The 12,366-nt window shown below is 40.5% G+C and overlaps 1 protein-coding gene across 2 annotated transcripts; it reads right to left on the minus strand.

Annotated features, from left to right (window-relative positions):
* Positions 1 to 393: 393 nt before the first annotated feature.
* CTLA4 (cytotoxic T-lymphocyte associated protein 4) lies at positions 394 to 9,067 on the minus strand. Of its 2 annotated transcripts, XM_032278525.1 has the most exons (4): positions 6,295 to 9,048; positions 3,330 to 3,677; positions 2,776 to 2,885; positions 394 to 1,575 (listed from the first exon to the last, which is right to left on the minus strand). In XM_032278525.1, the coding sequence occupies exons 1-4, from the start codon at positions 6,401 to 6,403 to the stop codon at positions 1,471 to 1,473; spliced, it is 672 nt and encodes a 223-aa protein (XP_032134416.1). In that variant the 5' UTR covers positions 6,404 to 9,048; the 3' UTR covers positions 394 to 1,470. The 2 variants fall into 2 exon arrangements, with proteins under 2 accessions (XP_032134416.1, XP_032134417.1); XM_032278526.1 differs by lacking the exon at positions 2,776 to 2,885 and having other exon boundaries at positions 1,508 to 1,575; positions 6,295 to 9,067.
* Between the last annotated feature and the right edge of the window lie 3,299 nt (positions 9,068 to 12,366).

The following is a 12,366-nucleotide window of genomic DNA, read 5'->3' on the forward strand; positions in this document are numbered from 1 at the left end:
CCAGTTGGCAACATTGGAGTTGCCATGACAACTGCAATGCCTGTGAGAGTTGAGCTGAGAAAAAAGTGGGTAAGAAAGAGGAGGTGAAGAACCTATGTTAAACAGCATGCCCTGTGATTTGTAAAGGACTGCTATGTCTGTGTTAACCCACATTATATCCCATATAGTGGTGAAGAAATCAAAAGAAAGAGGATGAATACCTTCCAAGAATGACTCGCAGGTAATGGGCTGGTGCAAAGCTGACCCAAGAAGCATTATTTTTCAAAACAATTATTTGTGGTTTTTCAGTTTGTTTCCAGTATTTCTAATATTGGAGACTCCACCAACTACTGAATGAATGAATCAAAAATTTAGACACAATACTCAAATGCAAGGATGATAAAGACAACTCTGAAAAACGACCACCACAGATTTTTATTTAATTAAAAATATTATACATGTTGTTGCATTTTCATGGAAAATATTGAGTTAAAAACACCAGCAGTGTTGGTTTTCAGAAACCTTCATGCACCCCATTCTGCCACCTGCTGCTTTCTTCTGCCCATGGCATTAACCACATGTTTATAAGAATTGGGCCCGTCAAACTGGAGCTTCCTAGAAGGTTATAGCTACAGGTCTCCTGGAGTGAGCCATTGTCTTCAAGACAGTGTCTCAAGTCAACTCAGATACCACCAGCTGTAGCTTCCTTGCAAACCATTGAAAGGAACTGGTGGAAAAGCCCCAAAGCACATGTCAACGCCAACTCAGCATAATTCTGTGCAATCAAGCACTGCTATGGCCTCATCCAGTTTCCAAGCCAGTTAGCAAATGACCTTATATTCTACCTCGCGCATTAGTGTCCTGAGCTCCTCTGCAAAACTTCCCTGAGACCCATGGTGGAAAGACACTGCCATATAGTGTTTATATTCAAACCATTAACAAATACACAAAAACATATGTGGCTCCATGCACAATACTATCAAATTCAAAATATATGTGTATACATACGAAATACAACCTTTGGCATCACTGACTAAAACATAGCCATGTGAGTATTTTTGAAGCCATAATATAATTATATATTTGTTTAAGAAACAAAAGGCATAAATTTTAACTTGAAAAGATTATTTTAGCCATAAACTTCTCACATGTAAATATAAGGTGTGTACAATACAGTCCTCTCCCTCAGTTCCTGCCTCTTCTTTCTTTGGACTATGCCATTCCCTAACTTAATTCCTTGACCCCACATCATAATGCTGCATCCCCATATTAATCCCAAGTGATGCTTTCACTAAAAGTGGAGCTGATGTGACAGAAATATCCCAGCTCTGTCTCTCTGCTCCTTTGCTTTAAATTGTAGTACATGTAATTTGGGTTCTGCATCCAGCTTTATATTAAAGAGAGATGAACTCCCCCCAAATATACAAAAAAGTTAGAATTGGCTCAGCTCTTGGAAATTGAAATATGGCCTCTCTTCTTTATAATGGTTTCTCAATTGATGGGAATAAAATAAGGCTGAAATTGCTTTTCACATTCTGGCTCTGTTGGGGGCATTTTCACATAGACCCCTGTTGTAAGAGGGCTTCTTTTCTTTAGCTGTCAAACACAAAAAGAAACAGTAATTACTGTTGAGGAATACAGAAACTGCTTCTAACCATAGTAGAACTCAACACATATTGGGTTAAAAATGAATGTTCACAGCATAGAAAATTATAAACCTCAGGAGATTTTCTTGATTCAGCTATTAACATTTATTTTAGATGAATAACTGTGATTTTGATGTTAAATGGCAATCATTTGCCTTGACCGGAAGTTAGGGAAAAGTGGCTTTGAGAAAGCTTCACAAAGAACACCCAGAAAGCCTATGGTAATCGACTGATCTAGTCTGCAAGGGAACAAGCCTGATAAGGTAAGAAGCTTTAGTTTTCCCGTTTGAGAGCTGTGTTTTTCATCTCCACTGCTGAACCTACAGCAAAGGACATGTCTGTCAGGTTGGGTAAAGGATGTTGGAATAGAGTGTATCTTTGTGTGTGTGTGTAAGAGACAGAGAGTGAGAAACAGAAAGAGAGAAAGAGCGAGAAGAAGGAAGACGAAGAGAAGACGGGAGGGAGGGAGAATGCTGAATTTGTAATGGCAAAGCCAGCCTCAGGCAGAGGTGCCTGAAAGGGACTGTCAAAAAGAAATCCTGGCAGGAGGCCTGATTCCATACTTCACCTCTTCCACCTCCAACACCTGTAATAAATAGAAACTGGGACTTTCATTTCCTGGCTGAAGGGGAAGGCAAACCTTCCCAGTCAAGCAAACTGGATAATAGGGATATGTGTTATGTGAGCAGCTACAGCTTGGACAAGGAAGGCACCAGAGTGGCACCAAGAGATGATTCCCAGGTGATGGAGAGGGACATGAAGAAGGAGAGTAAAGACTATCCAGGCAGTCCTCTCTAGCAGCATTCTGCCCAACCTAATCTCGTGTTTCAGGGCTGTTAGCTTAAGTACAATTGTCATGAAGACAAAGAGCAAAACAGCTGCCCCATGTTGTTGCAATGGTTACTCAAATTGAAACCCTGCTCAGAAGCACACGAACATTCGATATCAAACAAATTCATCTAAAATATTAGTCATTCTGAAACCTCAAAGGCCAATGCCTACGGTTCTAGTGTGTTCTTTACCACTGGCCTTCTTCCTCTTCATTTATTGCCTCATCTCAAGAACACTAAACTCAGCACCATCATTTGGTCAGTTGATACCGCTAAAGGTATCCCCATCAGAAATGGTCCACTGTTGACATCACACTCACCATTTTGCTCAAAGAAACAGCTGTGAGGAGAAAGCTATAAAAAAACAACCCCGAACTAACTGCTGCAAGGATCCAGAGGAGGAAGTCAGAATCTGGGCACGGTTCTGGATCTGCAACAGAAAACAAAGCAGAGCCTCCCTGAGACAGTTTTCAACTCTGAGGCTCTACTCCCGCACATTGGTGAAAAAAGAAAGTTAGAGCTTCCAGGCCTTGAGGACCACCCCAAAACTGCATGGGTAGCCCACCAATAGGTTTGGCTATCTGAGATTTCTTCCCCAGGAGCAGCACATCATCTCAAAAGCACAGGTCAAACGCCATCATGGTTAGCACTCCAGAGCTAGCGCCCCAACTTCCCCAAATCATTTTATTGTATAGTCAGAATGCTCTTAAGGTTGCCACCCATAACAAGCAAGGCTATCGTGTGGTAGTAAGCTCTTAAAGAGAATTTCCACAGTCCTAAAAATAAACCACCTGAAATTAAGGAACAAAACCGTTTTTACGCATAGAAGACAGCAATGCAGCAGGTGTCAACTCAGTGAAATGGCTTTGCTCACCAATTACATAAATCTGGGTTCCGTTGCCTACGCTCATGTAGTATGGCGGCGGGTACATGAGCTCCACCTTGCAGATGTAGAGCCCCATGTCCATGGCCCTCAGTCCTTGGATGGTGAGGTTCACTTTATTTCCACTGAAGGTGCCCGTGCAGATGGAATCATCCAGGAAGGTCAACTCATTCCCCATTATGTATGTTCCTGCACAGACTTCAGTCACCTGGCTGTCAGTCTGCCGAAGCACTGTCACCCGGATCTCAGTGGCTTTGCCTGGAGACGCATACTCACACACAAAGCTGGCGATGCCTCGGCTGCTGGCTAGCACCACAGCAGGCTGGGCCACGTGCATTGCTAGCATGGAAAAGCCAAAGGGAATTCAGTTAACTCATGCTTCTCTGTGGCCAAGCCCAGGCAAGCCCTTTAGCATTCTAGCTTCACCCCCATGCCCTTCTCTCCCTCTTCAACAAATCCATCACCTATCCCTTCCCCTATCCACACCCTACCCACACCCCCAGCCTCCCCTCCCTCTCTCAACTGTTTTCCAGCTACTCTCCATAAAGATGTTTTCTTACTGGGAAATGGATTCTTCAAGATGGTTGCGGCAGGAAGAACACTGATATGACAAACAAAAGACCTGGCTCAACCATGAAATATGTGATTTGGGGCAAGTCACACTTCCCTCATGTCCTTCATTTTTCTCACATACAGTAAGAGAGAGTGAGATGAGATGATATCAACTGGTGTTTGAAGGTTATGACAGAACAATAGGAACTATATAGTTCCGGAACTATGAGTGGTAGGGGAAATTCTGAAGCTTGAAGTACAGAATCTTGCTTTATCTCTCCAAGCATATGTCAAAAACCTCTGCCTATTTATTGAGCTTAGCACCCAGAAGTAGCTGTGTCTTGAAGCACTGTACCAGCCTCCACCTTCCTTGGCATTGTTGTAGAGTGGAAGATGTTGTTAGATGAAGGAAGCCACAGAGCCGAGGGCACCGGGTCGTTTCCTCTCCAGGTTGAGGCAACCCTGCTGTTAACTCCCGTGGGCTTCCCCTGACACCACTGCCGCCTTTCTGCCCTTTCTTTCTCCTTCACTTGAACACTCCCATGCTCCTTTGTTCTCTCTTCCCACTGGGTTCTACAGCATAAAGATGAGCTATCCATGCAGAGAGGCTTGCATCAATTCAAAAACAGTGGCTGTGTGCCAAATTATCTTCCTGTAACTAACCTGGCCCCTCTCCAGTCAATCTGACAAGTGAAACCCAAAACTTGTGTTGCATGATGTCACTCACCTGCTCAACCCCTTTGACACTTTACTAACACTGATTGCAAAAACGAACAAAATAAATAACATTCAATGAGTCCTCCAGATTCCAATTCCAATCTGTCACTCCAGCCGAATTTCTAGGACACACTTTTCTGCTTATAAAAATTACCCTATATTAGACACACTAGTCTCTTCTGCCAAGCTGCCTGTACTGGACATCCATCCTCAGAAGAGAAAACAGTTTGGCAGCAGCCATTGGCATGTATATTCCAGCAGCCATGGCTAGCTAGACTATAGTCTCCTTCCCTAACCCTTGCCTCTGCCTATCAGAGATGCCCTCTGATCATCCATAGCACTGTGATAACTCCATTGCAGTACTTCATTACCTTCTGCCCTGTATTAAAGTTATTTGTGAATTAATCATGTCTTCCTACTCTTTTACTTGTGGTTCATGAACTCCTGCGAGCAATGATTATATCTCACCCAAGTGGACACTCAATAATCTTTATTGTATTGACTCTAAGCTTTAAAAATCCTAAATGTCCTGCCCTCTCCCCAGCCAAGTTCACACTTATCACCACTAAATGTGGTCACACTCAGCTTTCCAGTATCTGTCATGAGAGGGTCCTGGTTACTGGCTAAGATAAATTTATTTTAGGAAATTTAAATACTTCTAAGAGTATTTAATCTTTACATATTTAAAACTTGTAAATTTAAATAGTCCTGAGTATTATTTAATCTTTACATATTTAAAACATGTAAAAATAAGAAAACATATGTGAATATTTCTTCTCCAGTAGAAATTAAATCGTCAAATATCTTTTGAGCACCTACTTCATACAAACCACATTGGTTTCTTAATCAAGAAAGTCTACAGAGAGATAAGATTGACATTCAATGGAAGTGCTCATCATTTTAAGCCATGTAACAAACCTGGTATCAGTCTCTGAAGAGCTGAAAACTGAGGAGCTGCATCTGAAGCCCACATGTAGGTCAGGCAATAATTATCATATGCCAAACAGACTTTCTTTCCTCCTTCCTCTTTTTTTTTTTGGCAATTTCAAACTTTTGTTTTTAAATAATTGACTCATTAGTTTGTAAAATTGATTAAGAGAACCTTAAAATCTTGAATTGAGTAAAGAAGCCATTCTTCCCACGATTTCCCTAAATTTTAAACAAGCTGGCTAATTCGTTTATAAAGCATATGAATCCGAGGACCTTAAAACCTTGAATTGTATGGGAAAGAAACTCTTCCCAGGATTTGCTTAAAGTCAATGGTTGTTTTTTAGGTTTTTTTATTTAGTTTGGTTTGGTTTGAAAAAAAAGAAAAAAAAAGGAACTTGTGAGCTCATCCTGAAACCCAGCTCAAATGTATTCAGGACTGTGGATATCCTTTTCCTCTTAATCACTTCCAGTCGCATAGAAGGGTCTGAAATTGCCTGTGTCTCCTAAACCAACTCTCATGAATTCATGAAGTCCTTGCTAAATACCTGGCACTCTGCTCTGAGCTGTGTCTTTGCTTATTTGCTGCTGCCCAACTGTTCCCTGCTGGCCCTGGAATACAAAGCCAGCCAAGCCAGATTGGAGTTTTACCTTTAATTTCTGGCTTTGCTATAAATCACTGCCCTTGACTGCTGAAAGAAATGAAACCCAGGTGGGAGAAACACCTCCTCCATCTTCGTGATCCAAAAGTCTCACTCACCGTTGGAGAAGACAGGGATGAAGAGAAGAGAAAACAGGAGCTTGCAGGGCCAGGTCCTGGGAGCCAGATCCAGCTGAGCCTTGTGCCTCTGAAATCCAAGGCAAGCCATGGCTTTATGGGAGCGGTGTTCAGGTCTTGAGGAAGTAGAGCGAAACCTTTCAGGATCCTGAAGCTTTGAAATCTGTTTGAACCCACACAGAATCAAGGACTTTATATAGACAGCTTTGATCCCGGGTATGTATTACACATGTGCACACACAGAAGGCACTTGAATAGAAAGCCTTTTTGTTTTGGTTTTACGAGAAAGGAAGCCGTAGGTTAGCTGTTACGTCGACAAGACAACTTCAAGCACTCAACTGAGCAAAACAAGTCAATCCATGGATGGAAAATGTACTCAATTTGAAACTGGAGCTTCATGTTCACTTTGAGGGTCTGGATAACTAAGAGAAGACTTGGAGAATTTCCTGGAGTACAAGGGTCCTCCTAAATCCCAATTTTATTCAATCTTCTGGGCATCCTTAACTACCCAATTCATTTCATTGACATATCCTGAACTGCTAGGCTGCTAGCTTTCTGAGCCCTTGAGCTAATGGCAGGATTTATATGTAGGCATCATTAATAAAAACTGTATTCTATCTGTGAGGCACCATCCTTCTAATGGTCCCTTGACATGCTTTACAAAGAAGTTTATTTCTCCTAACTCCATTTAGTATTTGGTTAAGAGAAAATACCAAAATCACAAGGAATAAACTGAAAATAGGCAGAAAAAAAATGTTCCTCTGGTTTTGCAGAAGGAAAGAATTCAGATGTTCTTAAAAGCCTTAACAGAGACAAAACGTTGAAGAAGATCCAAAGAAAAGTCAACCAAAATGATTAAGAGATTAGAGCCTTCCATAAGAGGATAGGCTTTTTTTCCTCATGGAAATTTTTCAAGCAGAAAATTCAAAATTGAAGGTTAACTACAACCAGAGTTCTTAAATTTGCGACAGCTGTAGACAGGATCAATGATCTAACAAAAAGAATTTGAAACATTGAGGACCATCCTTAAATCTGGAGAGTTTTCATGCATTTTAATAAAGAAAGAAACATTTATGGAGAGCCTATCATATGCCAGGAATTGTGTACACTTAGGATTGATTGATGACAAGACAAAAACATAGTTGATGCCTTAAGGAGTTTCTAGAAGGCTGACATGCAAACAGACAGTTGCAGAAGGGAATATGGCACTTGCCTAACTCCAGCCCATCCATGCTTTCCCATTGTCCACACCTCAGCACAGCAAAGGAGTCTCTGAAGAATACTCACCAAATTCCTCCCTCTTTGGCCTGTCCCCCAGCATTCCCTCCCATGCCCCCTCTTCCTGCATTTCTCTTTCCTTCCACATGCCACTTTCAGGTCTCATCACCTTTACCCATGCTGTTCCTACTGCCTTATTTCTCCTATTATCTTATTTTATCCTCCGGGACTTAGCTTAGCTGTCACCTCCTCCAGGAAGCCTCTTCTGACCTGCTTGTTTTCTATACTCCACTACACCTTATAGAAACCTTTAAACCCAAGCTCAAATGCTGACAAACAATAGCAACCTAATGGGCACTTACTAATGCCAGACTGGGCACCAGAGATTTTCTAAAAGGGAAAAACAAATGTTCCTGCCCTCAAGAGGAACACACAGTAGTGGCAAGGACAGACAGCCAAATGCACAATCATGTTACAGTGAGATCAATGCTAGAATTGATGTGTTATGTAGAGGAGCAGAAGCCAGGGGTTCAGCCTATGGAAGTCAGAAAGGACTTCTCAGAGGGAGAAAAGCTTGAACTTATTATTGAGGACAGGGAAAAGGGTGGAGATTCAGACAAGAAGAACAGCATGCGCAAAAGTTGGAAATGGCATGAAAAGCTCATTATGGTCAAAGAACAAGCTTGTCTGGGGATGGGCGGAAGGCGCAAGCTGGCACTCTTAGCAGCAAGAGCCAATGAAACATAAGGAGCAAATTGGTGTGACTGAGTTCGCATTTTGGGGAAATTTAAGGGATGGGGAGGATAGGTTCAGGGACAAATGTAACCAGGAGAACTGGGAAGAAGACTATTGGAATATCCTAGGCACCAGGATTTGGAAAACTTTCTGTAGGGGGCAAAATAGTAAATATATTATGATTTGCCAACAATAATGGTCTCTGTTGCCACTACTCACCTCTGTCATTTTAGAATGAAAGCAGCCATCTATTATATGTAAACAAATGGGTGTGTGTGCCCTCCAATAAAATTTCATTTACGAAAATAGGTGAAGTCTGGGTTTGGCCTGTGGGCCCTGGTTTGCCAACCCCTGGTCTAAACTAAGGTATTGCAGCTATGAAGGCAAGGTCTCTATGAGACTAGGCCACATTCAGTGAGTGGAGGGAGAATTTTAGAATGACACCACAACTATGGTTTCAGAAGTACTGTGGTGCTGCAGAAATTGTTCAGATGTCAAGTTTTGTTTCTTTCAAGTCTTATAACAATCCTACAAGACAGGAGTTGTCATTTTTCCCATTTTATAAAGAAGGAAACCAAAGCATTGAAAGTTAAGGTGACTTGTCCAATCACCCATAGCAGGTGGTAGAGCCAGGATTTGAAGCCAGTGATAATCTTTATCACTACACTAAAGCAAAAATTTTGAAATCCAAGTTAACCGGATTTGCATCCTGGCATGAAGACATGCTTGTTGTTGACCTGTGGCTCCACCCAATGTCCTCCAGGTAATGGCATCTACTTCTCAATATTATTGAAAAGATTAAATAAGATAATTCACGTATAAAAGGCCTATTGTAAGGCCGGGCACGGTGGCTCACGCCTGTAATCCCAGCACTTTGGGAGGCCGAGGCGGGTGGATCACGAGGTCAAGAGATCGAGACTATCCTGGTCAAAATGGTGAAACCCCATCTCTACTAAAAATACAAAAAATTAGCTGGGCATGGTGGCGCGTGCCTGTAATCCCAGCTACTCAGGAGGCTGAGGCAGGAGAATTGCCTGAACCCAGGAGGCGGAGGTTGCTGTGAGCCGAGATTGCGCCATTGCACTCCAGCCTGGGTAACAAGAGTGAAACTCCGACTCAAAAAAAAAAAAAAAAAAGGCCTATTGTAATGGATAACCACCCAATAAATAGTCATTTCTTATTATAGGGTCACTGAGAAGACAGAGGTGTAATTTACTGGGATAAACAACATAGGAAGAGCAGGTGAGAACATGAAATGACAGCTTTCATTTGAGTATGTTGAGTTTATGGCCTCCATGAATATTAATATGGAGAGACCTGAAAGCAGTTGCCAATAGGATTCTGGAGCACAGGAAGAGATATGGGGTAAAAAACATTAGTTTAGACAACCATGAAGCCACTGATTAAAACATCATAGGCCAAGCCACAAAACGAGCATACTCTAAACATTTGTTAAATGAGTAGGTAAATGAATGAAAACAGTTTAACGTAGAAGAGATGAGCACTGTAATTAGAACTTTCAAAGATGTCTTACCAGGTTCTTTATGCTTTTTGAAACTACATCTGTCATAGCAAGAAAATTCAAATGGTTGTTTTAAAAAAAATGCTTGGTAAAAGAATGTTGGTGAGAAAAGACGTATTCACATATACCACCCCACAGATTACTTGATAATTACAAAACGGAAAAGATAATTGATAAATCTAGCGATACTGCCTTAACCAAGTGATCCAACTGAAGATAACCATGATGAAGTGTTCTGACATCAGGTACCTCCAGATACAATACACTGAGAAGGACACAACAACTTTGTGTAGTTATTGCCAAAATTGTTTTACCTGAGGAACTGATCAGACAAATCCGTATTCTGCAAAATAACTGACCTAGATTCTTGAAAAATGTTAACATCACAAAAGATTAAAAAGGGAAAAGCCTGGAAAACCATTCTAGATTAAAGGAGAAAACAGAGACATGATGACAGAATTTAATGTGTGATTCTTCACTGAAAAAAATAAACAACACAAAGCAAATTGAATATAGCCTATATTTCATAATAGCATTACCTTAATGTTAAATTTCCTGAATGTGATCATTGTACTGGGGTTATATAGAGAAGCATCCTTGTTTTTAGATAATACATAGGTATTCCAGGTTTAAGTCTCAAGATGTCATCAAGTACTCTCAGATAGTTCAGCAAAAATATGTCTGTGTTAGTAGAGGAAGGTAAAAAGAATTAAACAACAGTGATGAAATGTTCACAATTGGTGAATCTAGGTGAAGAATGTGTGTGTGTGTTCATGGTACTACCCTTACAAATTCTTTGTAAATTTGAAGATTTTCCAAAAATTTGGAAGTAAAAATTATAAGGCCAATTATTTATATTATTGATAACATGGTAGGCAATAAACAGGAGATGAGCAAACTGAAATTTAGAGAGGAAAAGTGAATTGCCGAAGGTGATTCTCCAACCCCTTTCCTCAGATCCAAGCTCCACTTGGGACAGAACCCAATAGAAAATGTTTCCTTAGTAACCCATCAGGGTGGCTTCTGAGGGCCTAGCATTGCAAGGTCCCAGCAGATCAGAAAACACAAGGTGGAAGTCCAGGTCTTTCTTCACTGCCCTCTCCCAGATTTTTCCGTCCTAGAGGTGCTATCAGCTTCCACTGTTGCTGGGTGCATTACCAACCACTGCCCCTAACCCTTCTTAATTTTTCTCAAAGTAGTTCTTTCCTTGAGTCTTTTATTTGAACCCCCTGTTTCCTGTTGAGACCCTCATCGATCCAGTCTTACATTTGGTAATGTGGCAAAAACTGGATTGAGATCTTCGTCTTCTCATTCCCATTCAGTATTTTTCCCCAGTTATCTTATGTACAATAATAACATGTTGTGTCATATAGGTTTGCATTTACTATACTCAAACATGTGTAATTATGTCTGTCTTAGTCTAAATTCTATTTCCACAGCACCTACATCCTCAACACACACAAAGCACCTAATCAGGTCCTCCTTTGTACCTAGCAGGTAGTAGAGAATTTCTGCATTTCAGGTTAGATCTCAAGGTTTTTATTTCTCTTGCATCTCCTTTCCAGCTCTGGGGAAAGTGCTAATCACTAAGGACACAATCATAGGCCTGATAGGCACTAATGAGCCCAGCAGAGTGATTAAGAGCATGACTGGAGTCAGAAACACATCAGTTCAAGTCCTGGCTCTGCTGCTTCTAGAGATGTGATCTTGGATGACATTTTTTAACTTCTCTGATCCTCAGCTTCCTCGTCTGTAAAACATGGGTAATTTATAGGAATTATCTTATAACATTATTATGATGATTCAATGAGCCTATACCAATGAGTTATTGAACATTGTGCCTATGATATATACTATCTCAGAAAAAATAGCTTACGTATTAAACACAGAGAAAGCTATGTGTTTTCAACTTCAGCTATTATATAAACCCTCTTTCATTATCATTTCTGCTGAATGGATGGTATTTCAGATTAAAATCAGATACTAATTATTCTAATACTCACATATTGAATTTCTGCCCTTGTCAGTATTTCCATGAGCATCTGGAACCAAATAGCTTATTATTTTTTTAGCTGATTGAGTCTGAAAACTCACAACTCTACAAATAATCTAATAATTATGTATTATAAGTTCTCGATTATTCAGTGGTTGAATATTCAAATGTCTAAGGGAACCACATGCTTGGATATTTTCATTTCAGGTTAGGAAGGGGAAAGTCAATTTGCTAATTATTTTTACCACTCCAATTCTTTTTTTACAAAAAGATGGGGTGTTGGTGGTAAAGGAAATGAAAATAATTAGCTAAAATTAGGACTTGGGGATTCACTGTGATTTCATTTATACTCACTATCTTCTTACATCCTAATAGCTTGAGTAAACCCCAGATTGGTTTTATAGTACTCTTAGTGGTTACTGGATTTGAAAGATCTCTCAAGATTTGCATAATTCACAGTGGTGCCTATGGTGAAGCATCTTCAGAATTCCAGATGAGGTAGAGTTTGAAGAGTAACTGGGTTTTTCACTTAATTGTAAAAGTCCTCAATTTGTAAAACTCATTCTGAACTTAATTCAACTTTTCA

This window comes from Sapajus apella, unplaced genomic scaffold, assembly GCF_009761245.1.
Source record: "Sapajus apella isolate SASKATOON/1434 unplaced genomic scaffold, GSC_monkey_1.0 scaffold10, whole genome shotgun sequence".
Lineage (NCBI taxonomy): Eukaryota > Metazoa > Chordata > Mammalia > Primates > Cebidae > Sapajus > Sapajus apella.